We start from the raw sequence: 21,294 nt of genomic DNA, 5'->3' as shown, positions 1-21,294 counted from the left end.
TTTCTAGCTGCTAAGGGGCCGTGATCTAAGGACCTAAGGTGTGTGTGCGCTTTTGCTTTTGCTTCGGGGGCAGGACAGCGGCCGCCTTAGCTGCTCTGTTAGAAACCTGCAGCGAACTCCCGGGCAGGCGGGCCCGCTTCTTCCCAACCGTGGCGATTTTAATTGTCGGAAAGCGGAGCCCTGCTTCTCTGGGGACCGTCTCTAGCGGAGAGTTTCATCCACCTCCATGACGTGCAGCTGTGTGTCCTCCTGCTCAGCCTACGGTTGAAGGACTCCTCACCAACCAAGAGCCACATCTTTTTTGTGAAGCTGACCTTTTCCCAGGGAGGCGGTTAGGACAGGCAGGTAACCAGGGCCCCGGGAACTGGTACTGGTAGTGAGCCCCGTCTGACGTCGGACAGGAGGGGCGGTGGGCGGCGGCGCCTGTAAGACAGGTGTGTCTGTGTTCTCACGGAGAAAAAGAAAATGTGCAGAAGGCTTAGTGCCTGGTAGGCACCAGGTGAGTGTGAGTTGCCTTCCCTCCCCTCCCCTGCTGCTGCCCATCCATTCGCACCTGAGCCCCGAGGGAGGAGCCCCTGCCCCCCTGGGGCTGATCTGTGGGCGTGGCTTCTCTGCACTGCAGCCTTACAGTGAGGAGGTTCCCGGTCCATCTGAGCCCAGGGGCCGCAGAGTGTGGGCGGCTCCGCCCTGAGATGTGGGGCCAAGGCAGCTGAGAGGTGGGAGACCCTTCCCTTCCCAGTGGCCCCTGTGTTTTTAAGCAGCCCCTCCGCCTCCCCGCTGCCCTCCTGGAGCTGAGTTCCGAGTCAAATGAGCTGCCCTTCTGTGCTTTCTGATTTCCTGCAATAAAGACTTAATTAGGAATTAGTCTATGAAAGCTGTTAGTAGTACTTTTTTCCCCTGTTCATTTTATAAGCCTTTTTCTCCCTCAGACCAGTGAACAGGGCTCAGTAGGACTGGCCCGCCGGCTCCTCCGTGGGAGCCCTCCCTCTGGCTGCTGTGCTGTTGGCCTTATGGGTTAGTTAGCTGCCTCCATCCACAGGGTCATAGGTCCCCAGACCGAGCTCTTGAGGCTGGCCCTTCTTCAAGGTGGCAGAGTGGCCTGGAGCCCATGGGCACCTGGGGAAACCTAGAGCCCTGAGGACTTCTGGAGTTCAGAGGTGGCTTGTGCCAGAGGTGCCTGTGGGCTGTGGGCTGTGCCGGCACTGGGGCCACAGCTGAACTGGGGCTGGCTCGGTTGCCCAAGGCTAGGAAAGGGAACTGTTTCCGGGGAGGGACAGGCACTCCAGGCAGCCTTGCCCTTGCCCTCCCAGCCAGACTTGGGGCTTGAGGACTCCTGAGGTCCCCTCTGTGTTCTCTGTCTTGCCACCCAGTGTGGGGAACCCTGTTCTCTCAGCGTAGGCAGTTTGTTTGTTGTTTGAGTTGCTTCCTCTACACTCTCCGTGTAAAAGGTCCAAGAGGAATGGCTGGCACTTTGTCCACCTGTTCTGCTCTAGGCGGGCAGCCAGAGTCGCCTGCTTCTCTCCAGGCCGACCTTCAGCGTTGCTTCTGATCAGACCTGCTGGGCAGACTGGCGGCCAGGAGGGCGCCTCCTCCAGACCACTCTGGATCCCCGGGACCATTGCCTCTGCCTCCCCTGGGCACCTGTGGACAAAGGGGGCCCATCTCCCAACTCCCCTCCCCGCCGGCCCTTGTCCGCTCATCCCAGCTGGTGGAGGGACCTTCGCTCCTCAGCGAGCCAAGGAGGGGAGAGTTATCAGCCAGTCTGGCTCCTAGGATCCGGCGGCAGAGCTTTCGTATAAATGGAGGACAATCCCTGAGATGGCGAACCTTGTCCCAACCAGGCGCACACGGGGGCCTGGCAGGTGCCCTCACTGCTCCAGCAGGGGCAAGGATGCCCTGCTCTCGGGAGCCCCGTGAGCTGGAGGAGAGTGTGGGCAGCTTCAGCCCTGGAACACCCTGCAAGCTGCCCCCACCAGCCTGCCTGGGAGCTGTCGGGGGGTGGCAGTCAGCTGCCACTTCAAGTCACGGCTGGCAGAGAGGGAGACTGGGGACCCAGTGACCGCAAACCTCTCCCTCCGGAGGAAGCAAGTGCCAGGCGAGTGGAAGGCCGAGGCGCGGGACACGAAGCCAGGTGCTGCCCCCCCCCCCCGCCTGGTTCAGAAGGAGGAGACGAGGTGGGGGTGAGGCCCAGGAAGGCTGCTAGTTGGGGCCCTGCCCAACTTTAGGTCAGAGCTGTCCCGCAGAACTGGAATGTGGGCCCCAAATGCAAGCCACATCAGCCGAGTTAAATTTTCTAACAGCTGCATTAAAAAAGTAAAAAAGCGGCAGGTGAAGTTAATTTTTAAAAATATATTTCATCTAACTATGTATCCAACTATCATTTTGACAGGTAATTGATATAAAACGTCAAGGAGCTGTTTTACATTCTCTTCTTACTCAGACTTGATGTCCATGTGACATGCTAGCGGAGCACTTGGATGTGCACCGGCCACACTTCCAGTTCTCCAGGGTCACACGGGGCCCGTGGCTGCCGTGTGGGCCAGCGTAGGTCCACCCCTGCCTTCTAAATGAGCAACTCTCGTTTTTTGTTTTTCTCACAATTTAAAACCCTGTGCCCGTCTTTCTTTGTCCCTTGAGGGGCCAGGACACAGTCACTGGAGCAGAAGCAGCCCGAGTGGGGGGACGCCACTCAGACCAGCTGCTCCTGCCTCTGCAGGTCGGCCCTCACCTGGAGCTGGGCTCTGATTTACTTGGGCACTAGACAGTCACGCCAGGAATCCGGCTCTTGTTTTTCTTGCAGTGAATCAGCCTGACTCTCCGGGGCGTGTGAGGGCCCCTGTGGCGCTCATTTATGTCCAGGGGGGCTCCTGCAGACAGCAGGCAGGGGTCCAGTGTTCCGAGTCTCGGTCTGGCTGTCTTTCACTACCTGCTCTCCATGGGGGATGGTGGGGGGACACACAGCCCCTCCCCTGTCCAGCTCAGTGGGGCCTCCCCTGACTGGAGTCTGGACATCATCTCCCCTCCCCGCCCAGGGCTCCGCCTCCAATGTTCGCCGCCTCTCAGGAAGGGGCCTGAAGTCCTCTGGGAGGTGAGGTGGAGGGCCAAGGGCTGCCTGCCGACTCTGGGCTGGGGTGAGAGGCCTGCAGGTAGGCCTGGCTCCAGGACGCTGCAGTCATCTAAACAAGTGGCCCCTTTCTGACAACAGTTGATTGTAGGTGTGCTGTACTAGTGGGTAGAAGAACATTGACACCCGGGAGCACAGCGGGGAGAGGGCTGGGGCGGAGGCCCAGTGGCCTCTGGGCCCCACCTTCCCCTTCACTCCACAGCAGCTGGTGGGAGCAGACCTACAGACCCTCCGGCTTCCTGCTGACCACCCCACCCCGCCACTGCCAGCGCCCCTCCCCCACACTGTGGGATGGGTGACTTCTGGGTCCTGCTCCCCTGGTGGGGGAAGGCAAATTCAGTGGCTCGTCCATGAGACGCAGCTGAAAGGGACTCAGGCCTTTCCTGTCCCACTGGGGCATGTGGCCAATCTCAGGCCTCTGTCCCAGGTCTCCCAGCCTGCCGGGCCCTGTCTCCCTTCTCACGTGCTTTCTCAGCAAGGCCCGCCGGGATGCCCCAGCACCCCAGACCCGGAGCGATGCACTGCTCCTCTCGTTCCCCCAAGCCCTCTTCACCTAAATGGGAGACCATGAGCTTGTTGAGCTGGGCCAGTGACATGGGGGGGGCACTCCCTCCTGCAGACCCAGGGCAGCTATCAAGACGGCCTTTCTGGGAGACTCAGTGTGAGGAAAAGTCCCATAAACTGTCACCTCAGCCACTCCACCTGAGCTGAGAAAAGCCACCAGGGGCCACTTCTGGAACCAAGTCAAACAGGCAGGAAACCTCAAGGACAGTGGGTTCCCAGGAGCTCGGGTCACAGCACCTGAAGACTAACTCTGGGGGCACGTGGAGCAGGGGGGCAGAGGAGTTCCTGCCCCTCGGGGGTTGGTCTGGCTCTTCTGAGGGTCCCCGTCTGCTCATCCTGCTGCATCTGGCCACAGAGTCACGAACCAGTGGGATGCCGGGCCAGCCAGGAAGGCGGAGCAGCAGCACCGCTGGGTTGAGCTCTGAGGAGCCAGCTGGGGGTGGTCTCCTTTTTAACCTTCTCTCCTTTCATACAACACGGGTGGTCTCCTTTTTAAAATGTACCTTGTGCCAGGCATGGGGTGAATGCCCCTGGCTTCCCCATCACGTCAGAGGAGAGCAGAGCAGAGACCTGGATGCCCTGGTGGTGAGTGGGGAGCCCGGGCCCTCCTGCCGCAGGGGAACAGCAATAGTGGGGACGGGAGTGGGGGGCAGTGGCATGCCTGATGGCCTTGCTTCTGCACTGGCTGGGGGGGTGTATTAGCCCTGAGGCCGGGCGTCTGTCCCTGAGCCCACAGGTACGGGCATGCCTCTGTCTGTCTGTCTGTACCCTGGTCCCTCCTGCGCCCAGCTGCTTCCGCCGCTGGGTGTGACCGCTGCTGGCTCCCTCTGAGCCTGTGGGTGTGACTAGTCCAGACCTTCCCTGGGCGTTGGGCAGGCTCCGGCGCCCCGCCCTCTGGCTCTGCCCTTTCCTCCCAAACTGGTTGTGCAGGAGTGGGTAAGAGTGTGGGCGAGTGTGGGTGCATGCGCAGCTGCCAGGCCTCGCCTGCAGAGAGGGGCCTCCCAGAAACTGCCTTTCCTCCCGGTTCCCAGCCGCCCCACCTCGCCAGAGCCCAGCTGAGCCGCCAGCCAGGACACACGCTGCTGCCTGCCAAGTCCAGCCCGAGCCAGCACCTGCCTTTACCACCATGTTCAAGGGGCTGAGCAAAGGCACCCAGGGGAAGGGGTCCCCCAAAGGCTCCCCGGGCAAGGGCTCCCCCAGCAAGCCCAGCCGGTGAGTGGGACCGGGGATGGGGTCAGGCAGGGTGGTGCCCGGCCCAGGTGCTCCAGCCATCTGGACGTGCAGCCAGAGCCCAGGGCCAGTTCCATGCCGGCATTCGGTGTCCTGAGGCAAAAGGGCCTGGGGGTGGACTCTGCTTGTCCCAGGCCTGGTAAGAGGCCAGGGATGGCCTGGGGCTCCTGCATTGTTGGGGGGATGCGTTGGAGGAGCTGGGGGCCAGTAGTTAAGGCCACTCTGCAGGAGTCCTGCTGGACGGGGGCCTGGCAGCTGGCTTTTGCTGGGAGGTGGGAGACTGGAGTACGTGGCTCCTGTTCAAGGCTCTGCTTGGGCTGGGATGACCCTGGGGCCTGGGCACAGGGTGGGCAGAAGGCCCGAGGCCAGAGACACTGGGAGCTGGGGGCGAGGGGAGGGTGCTGTCCACAGAGGCTTGCACCTCAGGCCTTCAGAATTTGGTTTTTTTATTCTTTTTCTTTCGTTGTTCATTTGGGCTTGACAGTTTTGTCAGAATTGGGATGATTCCTTTACGGTGTGGGTGTGTGGAAGGGAAAAGGGCCCATAGACCCCCAGACCCCCTCAGAGCCTCCTTGGTTCCCCCAGCTCCCTGCAGGGCCCCGCCCGCCTCCCCAGAGCCCCCCCAGAGCTCCCCCAGAGCCCGGCGCTGTGCAGACAGACCTGGCGGCATTCCTCCGCTCTCTGGCCATCAGCCCCCTCTGCTGGCTCAGGTGGCTGCTTCCCTGGGGTCCCGGGCGTGGAAATGAGAGTGGAGACAGAAAGCCATTATCCTGATAGAGATCATGGTGAAGGGCGACAGACCGGGGGTTGGGCTCCTGGGCGGACTCTAGGTGGATGGGAAAGATGGTGCTTAAAGACTGCCGCTGGAGTGACCTGTCCTGGCGGAGTGGGCTCCACCCAATGGGAGCAGGCCCCCCAGGGCTTGGGGCCCAGCACTCGCCCCCCACCCAGGCAGCCTCCTGGGCGGTGCTCCCCTGGCCGGCGTCTCTGTCCGTGTGGCCCTTGGCTCTGGCCGCAGCCCCCAAAGGGCACCCCTCCTTCCCCTCAATCCACTTGTTCACTGTGTATTTATTGCACGCTACTGCGTGTGCCAAGACTCTTTATCCTGGGCGCTGGGGATGCCCCCGCACAGAGCACTGATGGGTCCCGCCTTCACGGCACTTACATCCGAGTGGAATAACAACCAACACTGAAGCCCTGGCCGGGTGCCTCGCTGGGCTGGAGCGTCGTCCCCATACGCTGAGGTTGAGGGTTTGGTCCCGGTCAAGGCACATACAAGAATCAATCAACGAATGCATCAATAGTGGAACAAAAAAGTCGATGCGTTTCTTTTTCTCTCTCCCTTCCTCTCTCTCTCTCAAGTCAATCAGTCAATACAAATGTTTGAAAGAAAACGAACGCTTCCTGGGCCCTGGCACTGCACAGGCTCCGCACTGGATGCTTCGGATGGGTTAGTTCTCTTAACGCAGTGAGGCAGATACTCCTTAAAAACATTTTTATCCTCACCCAAGGACATGCTCACCGAGTTCAGACAGAGGGGAAGGGTGGGAGAGAGGGAGAGAAACGTCGATGTGAGAGACATCAATCGGCTGCCCCTTGTACCTGCCCCAGCCGGGACCGAACCTGCAACCTAGACGTGTGCTGACTGGGAATTGACCCGGCCACCTTTTGGTTTATGGGATGATGCTCCAAGCAACTGAGCCACACTGACCCGGGTCAGCTATTATTAAAGCCCCACTTTACAAGTGGGGAACCTCGGGCACCAAGGGTCAAGTCACTTGCCTGAGGCCGCAGGGCAGGAAAGATGGAGAAGGGTCAGACCCACACTGGCCCATTTCCTTCAGTCCTTGCAGCTCCGCCCCTCTACCTGCGGGGCTTGCCCTCCTATCCGGCTCCAGGCCCAGCTCTGTGAAGGCTCCCCTTCCCCAAGACTGTGACCTCACTGGCTGCCGTGCTGCCGAGGCTTGGATCCCTCTTCCTTTTATTAGGTCTTCTTGACTCTCTAGGCCCCAGGGAGCTAGCTCACGCACAGCCGGCCCCATCCATCAAGGCTGCGGGCTGAGCGTGTGGAAAAGAAGCCTAAGGACTCGGTTCAGGCTCCTGGTTGGCTGCTCCTGGTCATGTGACCTGGAGCTGGTCAGGTCCCAATTTGGGCTTGGAACCCCCAAATCCAGAAAATGTTGGGGCGGCCTGGAAATCTGGTGGCACCCCCATGCTCCAGTGCTACGTGGCTGGGTGGAGCCTGGGCACAGGCAAAGCCTGGGGGGGACGGGGCAGGGCGAGACAGGGCTGGGCCGGGAGGAATTTGGGGGGACATGTTGCTGCTCCCCAGCCCCCAGCCAGTTCAGCTGCCCCTCCCCAAGGCCTAGCCACCCTGTCTTGGGTATTAGCAGCTGTGTGTGATTCATTCCCCAGGCTGCTGGCCCTCCAGGCAGGGAGCTGGGTGGAGTCGGGAACTCACTGCCAGGACAGTGAGGGCAGCCTGAGCGGCAGTGCCACACACCCCTGGGATCCTCACTTTCTGACCCATAATCGGTGCAGCGCTCACCCCACCCTGCCTCCAGAGTATCTCGGCCTTCTACACCGAGACCAGAGCCCCCTGGGGCTTAGACTCTGCCCTCTAGGGCCATGAGCCTGGCTGCAGGGCAGGACAGGGCCCGGAGGGAGGGGGCGCCAGGTGGGTGGGTAGACCTCTGCCCAAAGGGAACAGAGGGAGTTTTCCCAACTATGTGGCCCTCTGTCCCCATCACCCAACAGAGCTGCCACCCAGGAGCTGGCCCTGCTCATCACCCGAATGCAGGCCAACGCCGACCAGGTGGAGAGGGACATCTTGGAGACCCAGAAGAGGCTGCAGCAGGTGGGGCCTGAGGGGCAGGGAGCAGGGCGGGGACATGAGAGGCCCACTGTCATGCCTTGACCTGTCCACTGGTCACAGTGAAGATGAGACAGACGACCTTTGTTCTTTACTGGCCACTCCCCAAACACAAGGGAAAGGAGGCCTCAGCACTTGTCTGCTGAGCTTCTAAGTTGGGGGGTCATAGGGGCTCGAGGGGGGCCCAGGCCCCCCTGTGGCCTTGAGCTCACCCCACAGATGCCCTGGGGCTGCCCCTCTGGCAGTGTGGGCTGCAGCGTTGGCCAGCGCAGCCCCACGGGGTCCCTGGGTGGGGCTCGGGCAGCCACAGGCACCCAGGATGCCATCCCCTGCCTGCAGGACCGGCTGCACCTCGAGCAGAGCCAGGCCCTGCAGCACCGGCAGGAGGTAGGCCGGAGCCTGAAGGAGGCTGAGGTTTTGCTGAAGGACCTTTTCCTGGACGTGGACAAGGCCCGGCGGCTCAAGCACCCGCAGGCTGAAGAGATCGAGAAGGAGTGAGTGGAGGGGTGGCGGGGGCTTGGGCTCAAGGAGCCCCCGGCTCAGCCCTGACCTGCCTGCCATCTCCTCACAGCATCAAGCAGCTGCATGAGCGGGTGACCCAGGAGTGTGCTGAGTACCGGGCCCTGTACGAGACGGTGGTGCTGCCTGCGAACATGGGGCCCAGGGTCGACTGGGCACGGGTGCTGGAGCAGAAACAGGTCAGGGGCCAGCCCAGTGCTGGAGACGCTTCAGGGGCTGGAAGCCACACCCAGAAATAACCAGAGCCAGAGTCATTGGGGTCCCCACAGCCTCTGTGGCCTTGGAGGGGGTCAGGGGACCGGAAAGGGGAGAGCAAGGAGACAGTGCAGTCAGGGAAGGCTTCCTGCAAGAAGAGGCTCAGAGGCCTCAGGGACGTGGAAAGTCTTGGCTGCGTTGGGGCGAAGCGGCGAGGAGAGGACACTGAGGCACCTGCCAGAGGAAGCCTGGCGTAGGGCAGGAGGTGGGGTTCTCTGGGCGGGCAGGCAGGACCAGATCACTGGGGCTGCGAGCCCTCACCCTGAGTGAAGAACTGCGCTTTGATGCTGCACCCAAGGGTGCCATGGAGGGACAGTGGAGAGGCCACAGGCAGGGCTGCGCCAGCCCCGGCCCCTGGAGCACTGCCCGAGGTGCGGGCAGGAGGCTCCGAGCCCAGGGTCAGGAGACAGCATGGCGGGAGGTTTTTCAGAGGCTGAGACCCCAACCCCAGGGACCAGTGGCATTCAGGGACTGCGGTCATGGTGACGCCAAGGCCTCAGCGAGGGCCGCTGGAGAATGAATGGCATGTCCCCAAGGGTGAGCTGCCACTCACTCACCCAGGATGCTCTCCTGGCTTGTCCACCCTCTGCTCAAATGAGCAGCTCCACTCCTGCTGATGGGCAGTGGGGAGGGCGGGGAGGGCTTCCCCTCGGGGACCCGAGGTGGAGCTGAGCGGCCTGCCCCTCTGCAGAAGCAGGTCCGGGAGGGTCAGTACGGGCCAGGCATGGCAGAGCTGGAGCAGCAGATCGCCGAGCACAACATCCTGCAGAAGGAGATCGACGCCTACGGGCAGCAGCTGCGGAGCCTCGTGGGGCCGGTGGGTGAGCCCCCGCCCCCTTTCTCCCATCAGAGCCTGAGCCAGGCCCTCTGGGGCGAGGGACTGAGAAAGGGCGACCCAGCTGGGCGTGGGGTGATAGCCCCACACCTGCCCCTCACTGGGCCTGCATTTTCTCCCCCTCGGTCGAGGCAGGACGCAAACGCCATCCGGAGCCAATACCGGGACCTGCTGGTGAGCAGGAAGAGGGGCAGGGTTGGTGGTCTGGGAGCAGGGCCGGCCAGGCTGCCTGAGCCCTTGGGCAGGGCCTAGGCTTTTGGGCATAGCCTGATGGTGGGTGTCTCCCGCTCCCCCTTCTCTTCCCGAGCACAGAAGGCGGCCTCGTGGCGCGGGCAGAGCCTGGGCAGCCTGTACACGCACCTGCAGGGCTGCACGCGCCAGCTGAGCACCCTGGCGCAGGAGCAGCAGCGCATCCTGCAGCAGGACTGGAGCGACCTCATGGCGGACCCCGTGGGCGTGCGGCGGGAGTACGAGGTCAGCAGGGGGCGGAGAGCAGGACGGGTGGGGGGCGCACGGTCGGTTGGTCGGTTGGTCAGGCACCCTCCTCCTCACTGCTTCCCAACTCTCTGTCCCCGCCAACCCCATCCCCACCCCCCAGCACTTCAAGGAGCAGGAGCTGCTGAGCCAGGAGCAGTGTGTGAACCAGCTGGAGGACGATGGGGAGCGCATGGTGGAGCTCGGCCATCCAGCTGTGGGGCCCATCCAGGTGCCAAGGCCTCCGGGCCCCTGCTCCCTGAATCGAGGGCTTTCCAGGGAGGCTGGGGAGAGGGAGACATGGCCCAGGCTGGGAACAGAGGGCAGGGCCAGTGAGTGGGTGCACGGACCAGGGTTTGAGGGCTCCATGCTGCTGTCCCCAGGTCCACCAGGAGGCCCTCAAGATGGAGTGGCAGAACTTCCTGAACCTGTGCATCTGCCAGGAGAGTCACCTGCAGCACGTCGAGGATTACCGTTGGGTGAGCCCGAGGGCTGCAGGCTGTGGGCTGCGGACGTGGGGGGGCAGAGGGCGTGGCCACCAGGCCCCAGCTGGAACACAGGGGCCTGGAGGACAAACACCACGGGACACGCTGGCATTGTGGGAGACAAGGCACCTCGCAAGAATGACAGAGGTGTGTCTAGGTCCCAGAGGGAAGCTGGTGTCACACCGACGTTCTCAGCAGGGAGATACCACTCCCGAGGGAGTGAAAGTTGGTTCTTGTGAGTGAAAAGTGCTGTGCTTTTCATGTATAAATCATGGATGTACACACAGAACATACAGCCTGCCCACGGTGTCATGGCGATGGGGGGAAATTGAAAGAAAAAAATGTCTAAAATACCTCCTTAGAAAACTTTTTTTGGGTAATTTTCACCCAGAATGTTTCATATACTTTGAGAGACAAAAGCCAAGACGTTTTTTCTTCCTTTTCCTTTTTCCGTATCACCACAGTGCCACATCGCTCCCATTGGCACAAATTCCGTAATACCACGTGGCTGTGGGGGTTTCTGTAAAGCACACCCCCAGCTTGTACGGCCCCACTCCCAGCCCAGCTCCCAGCCCGGCCAGCGCAGGGGAGGCAGCAGAGGGGCGCCCTTTGCCCCTGCAGGAAGGGCGCTACCAGAGTGTTTGTGGCCCTGGAGGAAATGCAGTTCGGTGAACCAGGCAGGCCCATCTGCAGAGCTCTCCCTTTCAGAGGCCCCACTGCCTGGGCAGAAAGGCTGGCAGTGTGGGAACAAGTGGCAGTTTGGGTTTAGCTGGTCCCCATTTAGCTGGTTTGCTGGATTGGCGAGCAGCGGGGTGCCCTGGGCTCTGTGCTTGACCACCCACTGACCTCAGTTCCAGGGAGAGGCCGACGCTGTCAGCCAGACCCTGGAGAAACTCAATGCCAGCCTGGACACCCAGTATGGCCCTGCCCCTGGGGGGACCCCTGGCACCTCCACGGAGCTGCTTCTACAGATGGAGGTGAGAAGGTCCACCTGGTCCCCTGCACCCCCCTTCTGGGAATGGGGCTTGCCCAAGTGTCTGGGCCTCACCCCTTCCAGATACCTGGTCCTGCTGGAGCCCTGGCCTGGGGAGGGGGGTAGGAGGAGGGTGTCACCATAGAAGGAGGAGGCTGCTGTGTTAGCAGCAAGCTCTTTCCCTCCCTGACCTCAGTTTCCTCACCTGTAACGTGGCCTCCAGGATTGCTCAGAGCCCCCTCCAGCTCCCACCCTAGAGGCCTGGCTGATTGCCCCCACCCAGCCCACCCGACAGATCCCAGGACCCTAGGACGCCAGGCCCCCAGGGAGGGGCTCCTTTGTCTTTACTGACCTAGAGGCCATCCTCATGAAGGCCAGACTCCTGGCTCTATTTGCGGGGGGCAGGGTACAGGGCCAGCCGGGCCTGAGCCCCCACTGCCTGGGACCCCACAGGCAGAGGAGAAGAAGCTGGCCGTGGCCGAGAAGACCATCAGGGACCTGCAGCGACGGAGCCAGGAGGTGGCCCCTTTGCCACAACGCAGGAAGCTGCCCCAGAAGCCTCTGCATGTGGACAGCCTTTGTGACTGGGACACGGGAGAAGTACAGGCTCAGCCCCCTGTGCCCCGCCCCTGCCCTGGTCCTCTCCAAGCCCTGCCCTGCCTCTGGCCTGTCCCTGTCCCTACCCCTGCACCTCCCACTCCGATTCCCGCCCCTTCCCTACCTTGTCTCCCCCTACCTGTCCCTGTGCCCAGCCCCTACCCATCTTGGCCTTGGTCCCTTCTCTAGCCCCTGCCCCTGGGCCTATGTGAACCTCTCACCCTGCCCCCCAGGTGCAGCTGCTTCGGGGTGAGCGGTGTACCCTGGTGGACAACACGGACCCACACACCTGGGTCGTGCAGGGACCGGGCGGGGAGACCAAGCGTGCCCCGGCCACCTGCTTCTACATTCCAGCTCCAGACCCTGAAGCTGTAACCAGGGCCTCCAAGTGAGTCTGCCTGGGGTATCCGGTTGGGGGGCAAGCTGTGGGCCCACATGGGCGCTGGGTACATTGAGACACTGCCGGCCTTTGCCTGGATTGCTGTCTGTGTGGGGAGGGGGAGGGAGAGGGAGGAGGGACGTTCTCCTCTGATCTTCTCCCTCCAGGTTGGCCTCAGAGCTGCAGGCCTTGAAGCAGAAATTCGCCACAGTCCAGAGCCGCCTGAGGGCCGGTGCTGCAGAGCCCTTTCGGCCTGGCCAGCAGGGTACCCAGGGCTGGCTGGGGCATGGGGGCAGGCTTTTTGGGGTAGAGGGAGTGGACTCCTTCTTTGGCTTCTGCTGAGGGGCTGTGATGGGCGGGGGTAGTCCTGGGTTAGGGACATCTGCTCTGGGGATTCCATCTCCTGGGTAGCAGGTTCCTGGGGCCGTCCCCCCTCAGGCCCTTCCCAGTCCCTGCTTGCCCTGCCCCACACAGGAGCCTCCGAGCTGGGCCCTCACAGACACCCTGTGCCTCCAGCTCCGGCCGGCTCAGCCACGGCCGACCTGCAGGCCCAGAAGCTCCTGACGCAGATGACCCGGCTGGACAGGGACCTGGGGCAAACAGAGAAACAGGTGCTGGCCTGGGCCCGGGCCCCGCTGAGCCGGGCCACACCCCTGGAGGACCTGGAAGGCCGCATCCAAAGCCACAAGGTGGGTGGGCCAGGCAGCTGGGATGAGGGTGGCCCCTGCTGAGGGTACATGAACTAAGCTGGTTGTGAGTGTGGGAACAGCGGCAGGGACCCGGGGCTGATGAGAGGAAAGCACAATCCAGGGCCCACCCAGATGGGGTCCTGTCCGGGCCCCTCTGCTCTGTGACCTTGGGCAATGCACTTCACCTCTCTGGGCTTCTTGGGCTTCCTCACCCCTGAAAACAGCTACAACAATACCCAGCTCATCTGTCTAGCAGATCACGTATAGTAAGGCCCGGGAAGGTTCTAGAGGGGCAGGGCCCAAAGTAAAGGCAGTGAGGGCAGTGCTGGAGGCAGTGAGGGCAGCGAGAAAGCCTGGAGCATCTTCTGGGGGGGATTTCTCCTGGGAGGCTGGGGGTGGGGTTGGGGGTGGAAAGTGCGGAGTGGAGAGGGCAGGGTTGTGACCCAAGGCACCCTGAGGTGCTAACAGTGAAGGGTCTCTTCCTCATCCTGGGGATGCGGGCAGGGTCTCAGTTTGGGTGATCGCCTTCCAACCTGGGGTTTACTGAAATGTATTGACTGGGTTTGGTTCTTTAAAAACTGGAGTCCTGTCGTTCACACTGTGGTGCCACTTGTGGCTTTTGCTGTGCAGTCAGCCATCAGTATTGGGAAGTGGCATTTCAGCCAGGTCAGAGGGCAGCTGGGCAGGAGGGCCCCTGGGTGGGAGAGGACCACCTGGGGTGCTGCAGGCTGGGTCCGGGAGCCTGCCCCAGGGTGGAGGTGAGCCTGCAGGGTGCTTGCTAGGGGACTCATGGTTGCTGCCTGTGGGGCTGGAGAGGAGGCAGGACCGAAGGAGGCGTTATGCGAGATGCTGTCTCAACAAAGGCCTCTGCTGACCCCAGGGGATGCTCTGGGCCTGCTGGGGTCTCAGACCTGCGCTACAGCACTGGTTACACTGCCCAGGCGGTCCCCAAATAGGTCCCTGGGTGTTGGAGTCACAGCTTCCGCCACATCGGAGATGTTGGGGGTCCACGGGAGGGAGGCCCAGTTAAACTGCAAGGGACAGGGTGTGGCACAGTGTTGGCCCCTGTGGCTCATGGAACATATAAATGAGAAACTGATGAAGAACGAACAAAACCCCGAGTGGACCGGGTGAGGGCTTTGCTTTCTGACCTTCGGCGATGGGGCAGGCGACTGAAGGTTTGTGAACAGGACAGACACACGAAGACCATGCTGTGCAACTGTGTGCCTGGCGCCGCTGAGCTCCCGATACACGTGGTGGCATTTCATCCTCCCATCGATCCCTCGTAGATGAGGAGACTGAGGGCCAGAGAGGCCCACCTGCCCAATGTCATCCACATGGGGAGTAACAGGACCTGGCCCGTCCCAGATCTCCAGCCTGGGCCCGAGCATATACGCACTGCACTCTCAGGCTCATGGGTGGAGTTAGGGGCTGACTTGGCAGGAGGGCTGGGTGAAACCCACCTGCCCAGAACACAGATCCCTGCCCCCTGCCCCACCTCAGGGCACAGTCCAGCAGCTGCAGAGCCTGGGAGCAGAGAAGGAGGCAGCCCAGAAGGAGTGTGAGGCGTTCCTGTCAGCGAGGCCCGTGGGCCCGGCTGCCCTGCACCTGCCTGTGGCCCTCAACAACGTCAAGAACAAGTACAGCGACGTGCAGGTTCTCTGCAACCTCTACGGGGAGAAGTGAGTGCTTTGGGGGTGGGGGAGTGTGGGGTGGGGCAGCAGGGGTGTGGCCGAGGGGCTGGCTGACCCTCGGTCTCCCCTGGCCTCCCCTGTGGCAGAGCCAAGGCTGCCCTGGATCTGGAGCGGCAGATCCAGAATGCGGACAGGGTCATCCGAGGCTTCGAGTCCACGCTGGCACAGGAGGCCCCCATCCCTGCTGGCCCAGGCGCCCTGCAGGACAGGGTCAGCGAGCTGCAGGTGAGGGCCAGGAGGCCTTCTAGCAGAAGGAGTCACAGCCTGAACAAGCTTTCAGGGCCAGGTGGGGCTAGACGCATGCCTCCTGTAACCATGAAGGTCCCTCTCTCGGTTTCCCCTCCTCCCCCAGCACCAGCGAAGGGAGCTGCTGGAGCAGCAGGCCTGTGTGCTAGGGCTGCACCGTGGGCTGAAGGCCACCGAGCATGCGTGCAGCGCGCTGCAGAACAACTTTCATGAATTCTGCCAAGACCTGCCCAGCCAGCAGCGCCGGGTGCGGGCCCTCACTGACCGCTACCATGCTGTGGGGGACCAGTTGGACCTGCGGTGAGTGGCTGGGCCATCAGGGCTTGGGGGCCCGCCCCCACCATGCACAGCAGCTGCTGCTGGCAAACTGTGCGACCTTGGACTGGTGACTGTACCTCTGAACTGGGATAAGAGCAGCAGCCACCTGCTCCCCCAGGGTGGTGTCTGGCAGAGACGTCGGGTCTATCTGTGAATGCCCAGCCTCAGCATGGGACCAGAGTTAGCAGATCAGCATGGGGGTCACTCAGGCCTCCTGACCTCTCCCAGCAAGGGAGGCGCCCACAGCCTCCTCCACACACCCCCTCCCTGGCCCCAGAGGGCAGGTCTCACCCCTGCTCTGGGCTTCCTCCTGGTGGTACAGGGAGAAGATGCTGCAGGACGCCGGCCTCACCTATCAGCAGTTTAAGAACTGCAGGGACAACCTGAGCTCCTGGCTGGAGCACCTGCCCCCCAACCAGCTGCGGCCCAGCGACGGGCCCAGCCAGATGGCCTACAAGCTGCAGGCCCAGAAGGTGAGGGGCTGGGGATGCAGGCGACCTGGGGCAGGTCAGGCCACACCCTCCTCCTTGGCAGCCCCTCCCATAGGGAGAGCCGCCTAGGCACCTGTCGCCCCCTAGTGGCCAGTGTTCTAAAAGGCCTTACAGCTCAGACCACAGATGCCTGCCTGGGTCAGCACCACCCCCTCCACACTCACATGGCTCCATGAACGGCTAGCCCAGCGCTGTCTGGTCTGACATAGGCAGTGGGCTTGATCTTCCTGGAGTTCCAACTCCTCCTACACCTGTTTCCTCAGACCTTCCAGGCCCCTACGAAGCAGTGGACCTGAACAGGGGCTGGAGGGACAGCTCAGGCTAGTGGGAGACGAGCGTGTCACGGGCCATGATGCTGCCAAGCACTTGGTGGAGAAGCCAGAGTGCCGTGGGACAGGACATGTGTGGGGTCAGGGCAAGCAGCACGGAAGGAACCAATGTCTAAGCGGAGGCCTGAGGAATAGATAGGGTGGCCAGGTAGAGAGGGTGAAATGTCCCAAGCTGAGGCCATGATGGGTCAGGGGAGGGAAAGCGGCAGCTTCCCATAGAACCCTCCCTGCCCGGGGCCCTGAAGGCGCCTGTGAGGGTGAGTGGTGTTAGCTGAACCCCTGACTCTCAACTGTGCCCGCACAGAGGCTGCTGCAGGAGATCCAGGGCCGGGAGCGGGACAGGGCCACGGTGTCCCGCGTCACTCAGGACCTGCAGGAGGCCCTCCAGGTGACCCATCTCATTCAGCCAGCCCCTCTTTACCCACCCTCCCTCCCTCCCCCGCCAGTCCCTGCCCTCCCTCACCGACCACCGACCAGCCTGCTGTCCTTTCCTCCCTGCTCAGGACTACGAGTTGCAGGCAGACACTTACCGCTGCTCCCTGGAGCCCACCCAGGCAGGGTCAGCCCCCAAGAGACCCCGAGTGGCTCCCCTGCAGGAGAGCATCCAGGCCCAGGTGAGATGGGACCCAGCGGGGTGCCGGCTCTGTTGCCTCTAAGGTGGGAGCTGACCGTCCTGCGCCCTCCCTTTGACCTCTCCAGGAGAAACAGCTGACCGAAGCCTACACCAAGGCTGTAGCTGTGCACCAACAGCAGCTGCACCAGCTGGAGTTTGCCAGAAAGATGCTGGAGAAGGTATGGGGGGATGCCCACTCTGTTCCCACACAAGGCAGCCAGCCTCGTGGTTGAGCTGGCCGTCTTTCTTCCCCTCACCCCACCACCCGCAGTCCCCGGGTTCTGCCTCCCCCTGCTCTCTCTCCCCAGCAGCTCTCAGAGGCTGGTCTCCATCCCAGAATAAGAACCTGGACACGACACTCAGGGAGTCCACAGCTTAGCCACTGGGCAGTCCCCTGCTGGGGACAGGAGAAAATCCCCTCAGAGTCTTCAGCCTTAAGACCCAGGGGTCATCCTCCCTGGGAGACTGGGAGCCAGAGGTTCTCTATAACTCTTGGTGTCTGGCCAAGGTACTTGCCATCTTTTCCTGCCCAAGGAATACTCCAGCATCCCTTAGAGGGGTGTGGGCCCATTTTGGGGAGCCGAGTGGAAGGGGAAGGTTGGAAGACAACACCTGGCCTATTTGCATGTTTCTGTGCAAACTCGGCCTGAGCCCTGTCTTGCATCCTAACATCATGTGACTAATGGGACCTCTCAAAATCCTGCACCCCAGCATCTCAGGTCTTCAGCTCCACCTCCCAGGACCTACAGGGAGGGATGTCTCGGGAAGCAGGGAGGGGTGTGTGATCTCAAGTGAGAGGAGGAATGGGGCTCATTTGCTTCCTCTCCCCCCCAGTACTCTCCCCTTCTCCCTCTCACTCTGCAGAAGGAGCTCAGTGAGGACGTCCGGGTGACCCACGGTGCACAGCAAGGGTCTGAGAGTCCAGCCCAAGCAGGAAGGGAGTCAGAAGCCCTGAAGTCCCAGCTGGAGGAGGAGAGAAAACGGGTGGCCCAGGTGCAGCGTGAGCTGGAGGAGCAGAGGAACCAGCTGCTGCGGCTGAGGACCCAGCGGCCCTTGGAGAGGCTGGAGGAGAAGGAAGTGGTGGAGTTTTATTGGGACCCCCAGCTGGAGAGCAACCTGTCCAGGGTGAAGTCCCAGGTGGAGGATGAGGGCAAAAAGCGGGCCAGCCTGCAGGCAGACCTGGAGATAGCAGCCCAGAAGGTTGTCCAGCTGGAGAGCAAGAGGAAGGCCATGCAGCCTCATCTGCTGACCAAGGAGGTGACCCAGATAGAGAAGGACCCCGGCCTGGACAGCCAAGCGGCCCGGCTCAGCAGCGAGCTCCAGCACCTCCGGGGGGAGAACAACGCCGTCACCGCCCGACTGGAGCAGCTGAAGAAGGAGCTGCTGGCCCTTGAGCAAAAGGAGGCGAACGTGAAGGAGAAGGTCGTGGTGAAGGAGGTGGTCAAGGTGGAGAAGGACCTGGAAATGGTCAAGGCAGCCCGGGCCCTGAGGCTGCAGATTGAGGAAGATACGATGCAGAGGAAGAGGGCAGATGAAGCTGTGGCCAGGCTGCAGGCCCGCATCGAAGGCCTGGAGCGGGAAATCAGCACCGTGCAGCCCAAGGTGATCGTGAAGGAGGAGAAGAAGGTAGAGCAGGACCCAGGCCTCATCCAGGAGGCATCCAGGCTACGGAGCCTCCTGGAAGGGGAGAGGAGTAAGAACGCGATGCTGGCCAAGGAGCTGAAGGAGCTGCAGGACAAGTACAGCATAGTGGAGAAGCAGAAGCCCAAAGTGGAGCTGCAGGAGCGTGTCCACGAGACCTTCCAGGTGGACCCAGAGACGGAGCGGGAGATTGCACGGCTCAGGGCTGAGCTGCAGAAGACAGCCAGCAAGAGAAGCAGCACGGAGAAGGAGGTGGAGAGGCTGCTGCCTGACCTGGCGGCCTTGCGGGCCCAGAAGCCCATGGTGCAGTACAAGGAGGTGACACAGGAGGTGGTCAAGCACGAGAGGAACCCGGAGGTGCTGCGGGAAATCGACCGCCTGAAGGCTCAGCTCAACGAGCTGGTCAACACCAGCGGGCGGGCCCAGGAGCAGCACATCCGGCTGCAGGGGGAGCGCGACGAATGGAAGCGAGAGCGGTCCAAGGTGGAGACCAAGACGGTGAGCAAGGAGGTGGTGCGCCACGAGAAGGACCCAGTCCTGGAGAAGGAGGCCGAGAGGCTCCGCCAGGAGGTGCGGGAGGTGACCCAGAAGCGGCGGGCCACCGAGGACGAGGTCTACGAGCTGCAGAACAAGTACCTGCTGCTGGAGAGGAGGCGGCCTGAGGAGAAGGTGGTGGTGAAGGAGGTGGTGGTCACCCAGAAGGACCCAAAGCTCCACGAGGAGCATGGGCGGCTGAGCCGGAGCCTGGATGAGGAGGTGGGCCAGCGGCGGCAGCTGGAGCGGGAGGTGCAACAGCTGCTGGCCAGCGTGGAGGAGAAGGAGGGTCTGCTCAGCTTCCAGGAGGACCGTGACAAGAAGCTGGCTGTGGAGAAGGAGCTGCGGCGGCTGACCTTGCGCATCCAGGAGCTCGAGAAGCGGCCCCCTGCGGTGCAGGAGAAGATCATCATGGAGGAGGTGGTCAAGACAGAGAAGGACCCGGAGCTGGAGAAGTCCACAGAAGCCCTGCGGCAGGACCTGGACCAGGAGAAGACCCGGGTGACGGAGTTGCATCGGGAGTGCAAGAACCTGCAGGTACAGATCGACATCCTCCAGAAAACCAAATCACAAGAGAAGACCATCTACAAGGAAGTGATCAGGGTGGAAAAGGACCGAGTGCTGGAGGGTGAGCGGTCCCGGGTATGGGAGATGCTCAGCAGGGAGCGAGCCGGCCGCAAGGGCCGCGAGGAGGAGGTACAGCGCCTCCGGGAGCGGATCGACAGGGCCGAAGCGCTGAGCAGAACCTGGACCCGGGAGGAGGCTGAGCTCCAGAAGGCCCGGAACCAGGCGAGCCAGGAGTGTAGGCAGCTGCAGCAGGAGCTGCGGGAGCTGGAGAGGCAGAAGCAGCAGAAGGTGCTGCAGCTGCAGGAGGAGGTGAAGCTGCTCAGCCAGAAGACGGAGAGCGAGCGGCACAAGGCCACCCAGCAGGGCCAGGAGCTCTCGCAGCTCAAGGTGGCCATCCTCCAAGAAAAGGACCAGATCTACAAGAAGGAGAGGACACTCCGGGATCTGCACACCAAAGTGAGCCGGGAGGAGCTCAACCAGGAGACCCAGACGCGGGAGACCAACCTTTCCACCAAGATCTCCATCTTGGAACCCGACACAGGGAAGGACATGTCCCCGTATGAGGCCTACAAGAGGGGCATCATCGATCGAGCCCAGTACCTCCAGCTGCAGGAGCTCGAGTGTGACTGGGAGGAGGTCACCACCTCAGGCCCCTGTGGGGAGGAGTCGGTGCTCCTGGACCGCAAGAGCGGGAAGCAGTACTCCATCGAGGCCGCCCTGAGCTGTCGGCGCATCTCCAAGGAGGAGTACCATCTCTACAAGGATGGCCACCTGCCCATCTCTGAGTTCGCCCTGCTCGTGGCCGGGGAGACCAAGCCCTGCTCCTCACTCTCCATCGGCTCCATCATCTCCAAGTCCCCGGTCGTCTCCCTGGCCCCCCAGAGCACCTGTTTCTTCTCTCCTGGCTTCCCTCTCGGGCTGGGCGATGACAGCTTCCCCATTGCTGGCATCTACGACACAACCACAGACAACAAGTGCACCATCAAGACGGCCATGGCCAAGAACATGCTGGACCCCATCACTGGGCAGAAGCTGCTGGAGGCCCAGGCGGCCACGGGCGGCATCGTGGACCTCCTCAGCCGGGAGCGCTATTCCGTGCACAAGGCCATGGAGAGGGGGCTGATCGAGAACACCTCGACGCAGAGGCTGCTCAACGCCCAGAAGGCCTTCACCGGCATCGAGGATCCCATCACCAAGAAGAGGCTGTCGGTGGGCGAGGCCATCCAGAAGGGCTGGATGCCCCGGGAGAGCGTGCTCCCGCACCTGCTGGTGCAGCACCTGACCGGGGGTCTCATCGACCCCAAGAGGACAGGCCGCATCCCAATCCCGCAGGCCGTGCTCTCGGGAATGATCAGTGAAGAGCTGGCCCAGCTCCTGCAGGATGAGTCCAGCTACGAGAAGGATCTGACAGACCCCATCTCCAAGGAGCGGCTGAGCTACAAGGAGGCCATGGGACGCTGCCGGAAAGACCCCCTGAGCGGCCTGCTGCTCCTCCCAGCTGCACTGGAGGGGTACCGCTGCTTCCGCTCAGCCTCCCCCTCCGTACCCCATGCACTGCGCTGATGGGGCTGAGTTTCAGGAGTCTACGTAAGGGGCGGGGGTAGGATGCACGCACCCCTCGGCCCAGAGCAGCCTAACCCGGGGTGTAGGTCTTCTGCTGTCTGATCCCTGTTCTGTCACTCAGCATTCATGGTGTTGGGTCCCTCCCCTAACTTTGGAGTCCAATCTGTCCCCAGACCCAGAGACCAGCAGATCTGTTCCTCCCCAACCCAGTACTTCAATAAATGCATTCTCTCACATCTCGTTCACAGTTGGGGGTGTAGAGCAGGGGTCCCCAGCCCCACAGCAGGAGGGGAACAGAGAGG

General features: G+C 62.2%; 1 protein-coding gene across 1 annotated transcript; it reads left to right on the top strand.

The window, feature by feature from the left end:
- The first annotated feature begins 4,256 nt into the window (after positions 1 to 4,256).
- On the top strand, positions 4,257 to 21,226 carry EVPL (envoplakin). Its single transcript, XM_037157999.2, has 23 exons — positions 4,257 to 4,273; positions 4,720 to 4,900; positions 7,676 to 7,775; positions 8,130 to 8,284; positions 8,362 to 8,488; positions 9,256 to 9,381; positions 9,535 to 9,573; positions 9,712 to 9,873; positions 9,998 to 10,105; positions 10,257 to 10,352; positions 11,210 to 11,335; positions 11,785 to 11,931; positions 12,162 to 12,316; positions 12,475 to 12,572; positions 12,824 to 12,996; positions 14,500 to 14,678; positions 14,777 to 14,915; positions 15,043 to 15,236; positions 15,577 to 15,727; positions 16,379 to 16,462; positions 16,578 to 16,688; positions 16,774 to 16,866; positions 17,552 to 21,226. Exons 2-23 carry the CDS (start codon positions 4,815 to 4,817, stop codon positions 20,990 to 20,992), a joined length of 6,090 nt encoding a protein of 2,029 aa, XP_037013894.2. The 5' UTR covers positions 4,257 to 4,273; positions 4,720 to 4,814; the 3' UTR covers positions 20,993 to 21,226.
- Positions 21,227 to 21,294: the final 68 nt, after the last annotated feature.

The sequence above is a fragment of the Artibeus jamaicensis genome, unplaced genomic scaffold (assembly GCF_021234435.1).
Source record: "Artibeus jamaicensis isolate MK-2021 breed Jamaican fruit bat unplaced genomic scaffold, CSHL_Jam_final contig_2259, whole genome shotgun sequence".
Taxonomy (NCBI): Eukaryota; Metazoa; Chordata; class Mammalia; order Chiroptera; family Phyllostomidae; genus Artibeus; species Artibeus jamaicensis.
This window is presented reverse-complemented; position numbering and strand designations above follow the sequence as displayed.

Coding starts and splice junctions, on each gene's coding strand:
- EVPL (XM_037157999.2), top strand. CDS start 4,815: ATGTTCAAGGGGCTGAGCAAAGGCACCCAGGGGAAGGGGTCCCCCAAA. Junction 15,728..16,378: donor ACAAGCTGCAGGCCCAGAAG/GTGAGGGGCTGG, acceptor GTGCCCGCACAG/AGGCTGCTGCAGGAGATCCA. Junction 16,463..16,577: donor ACCTGCAGGAGGCCCTCCAG/GTGACCCATCTC, acceptor CTCCCTGCTCAG/GACTACGAGTTGCAGGCAGA.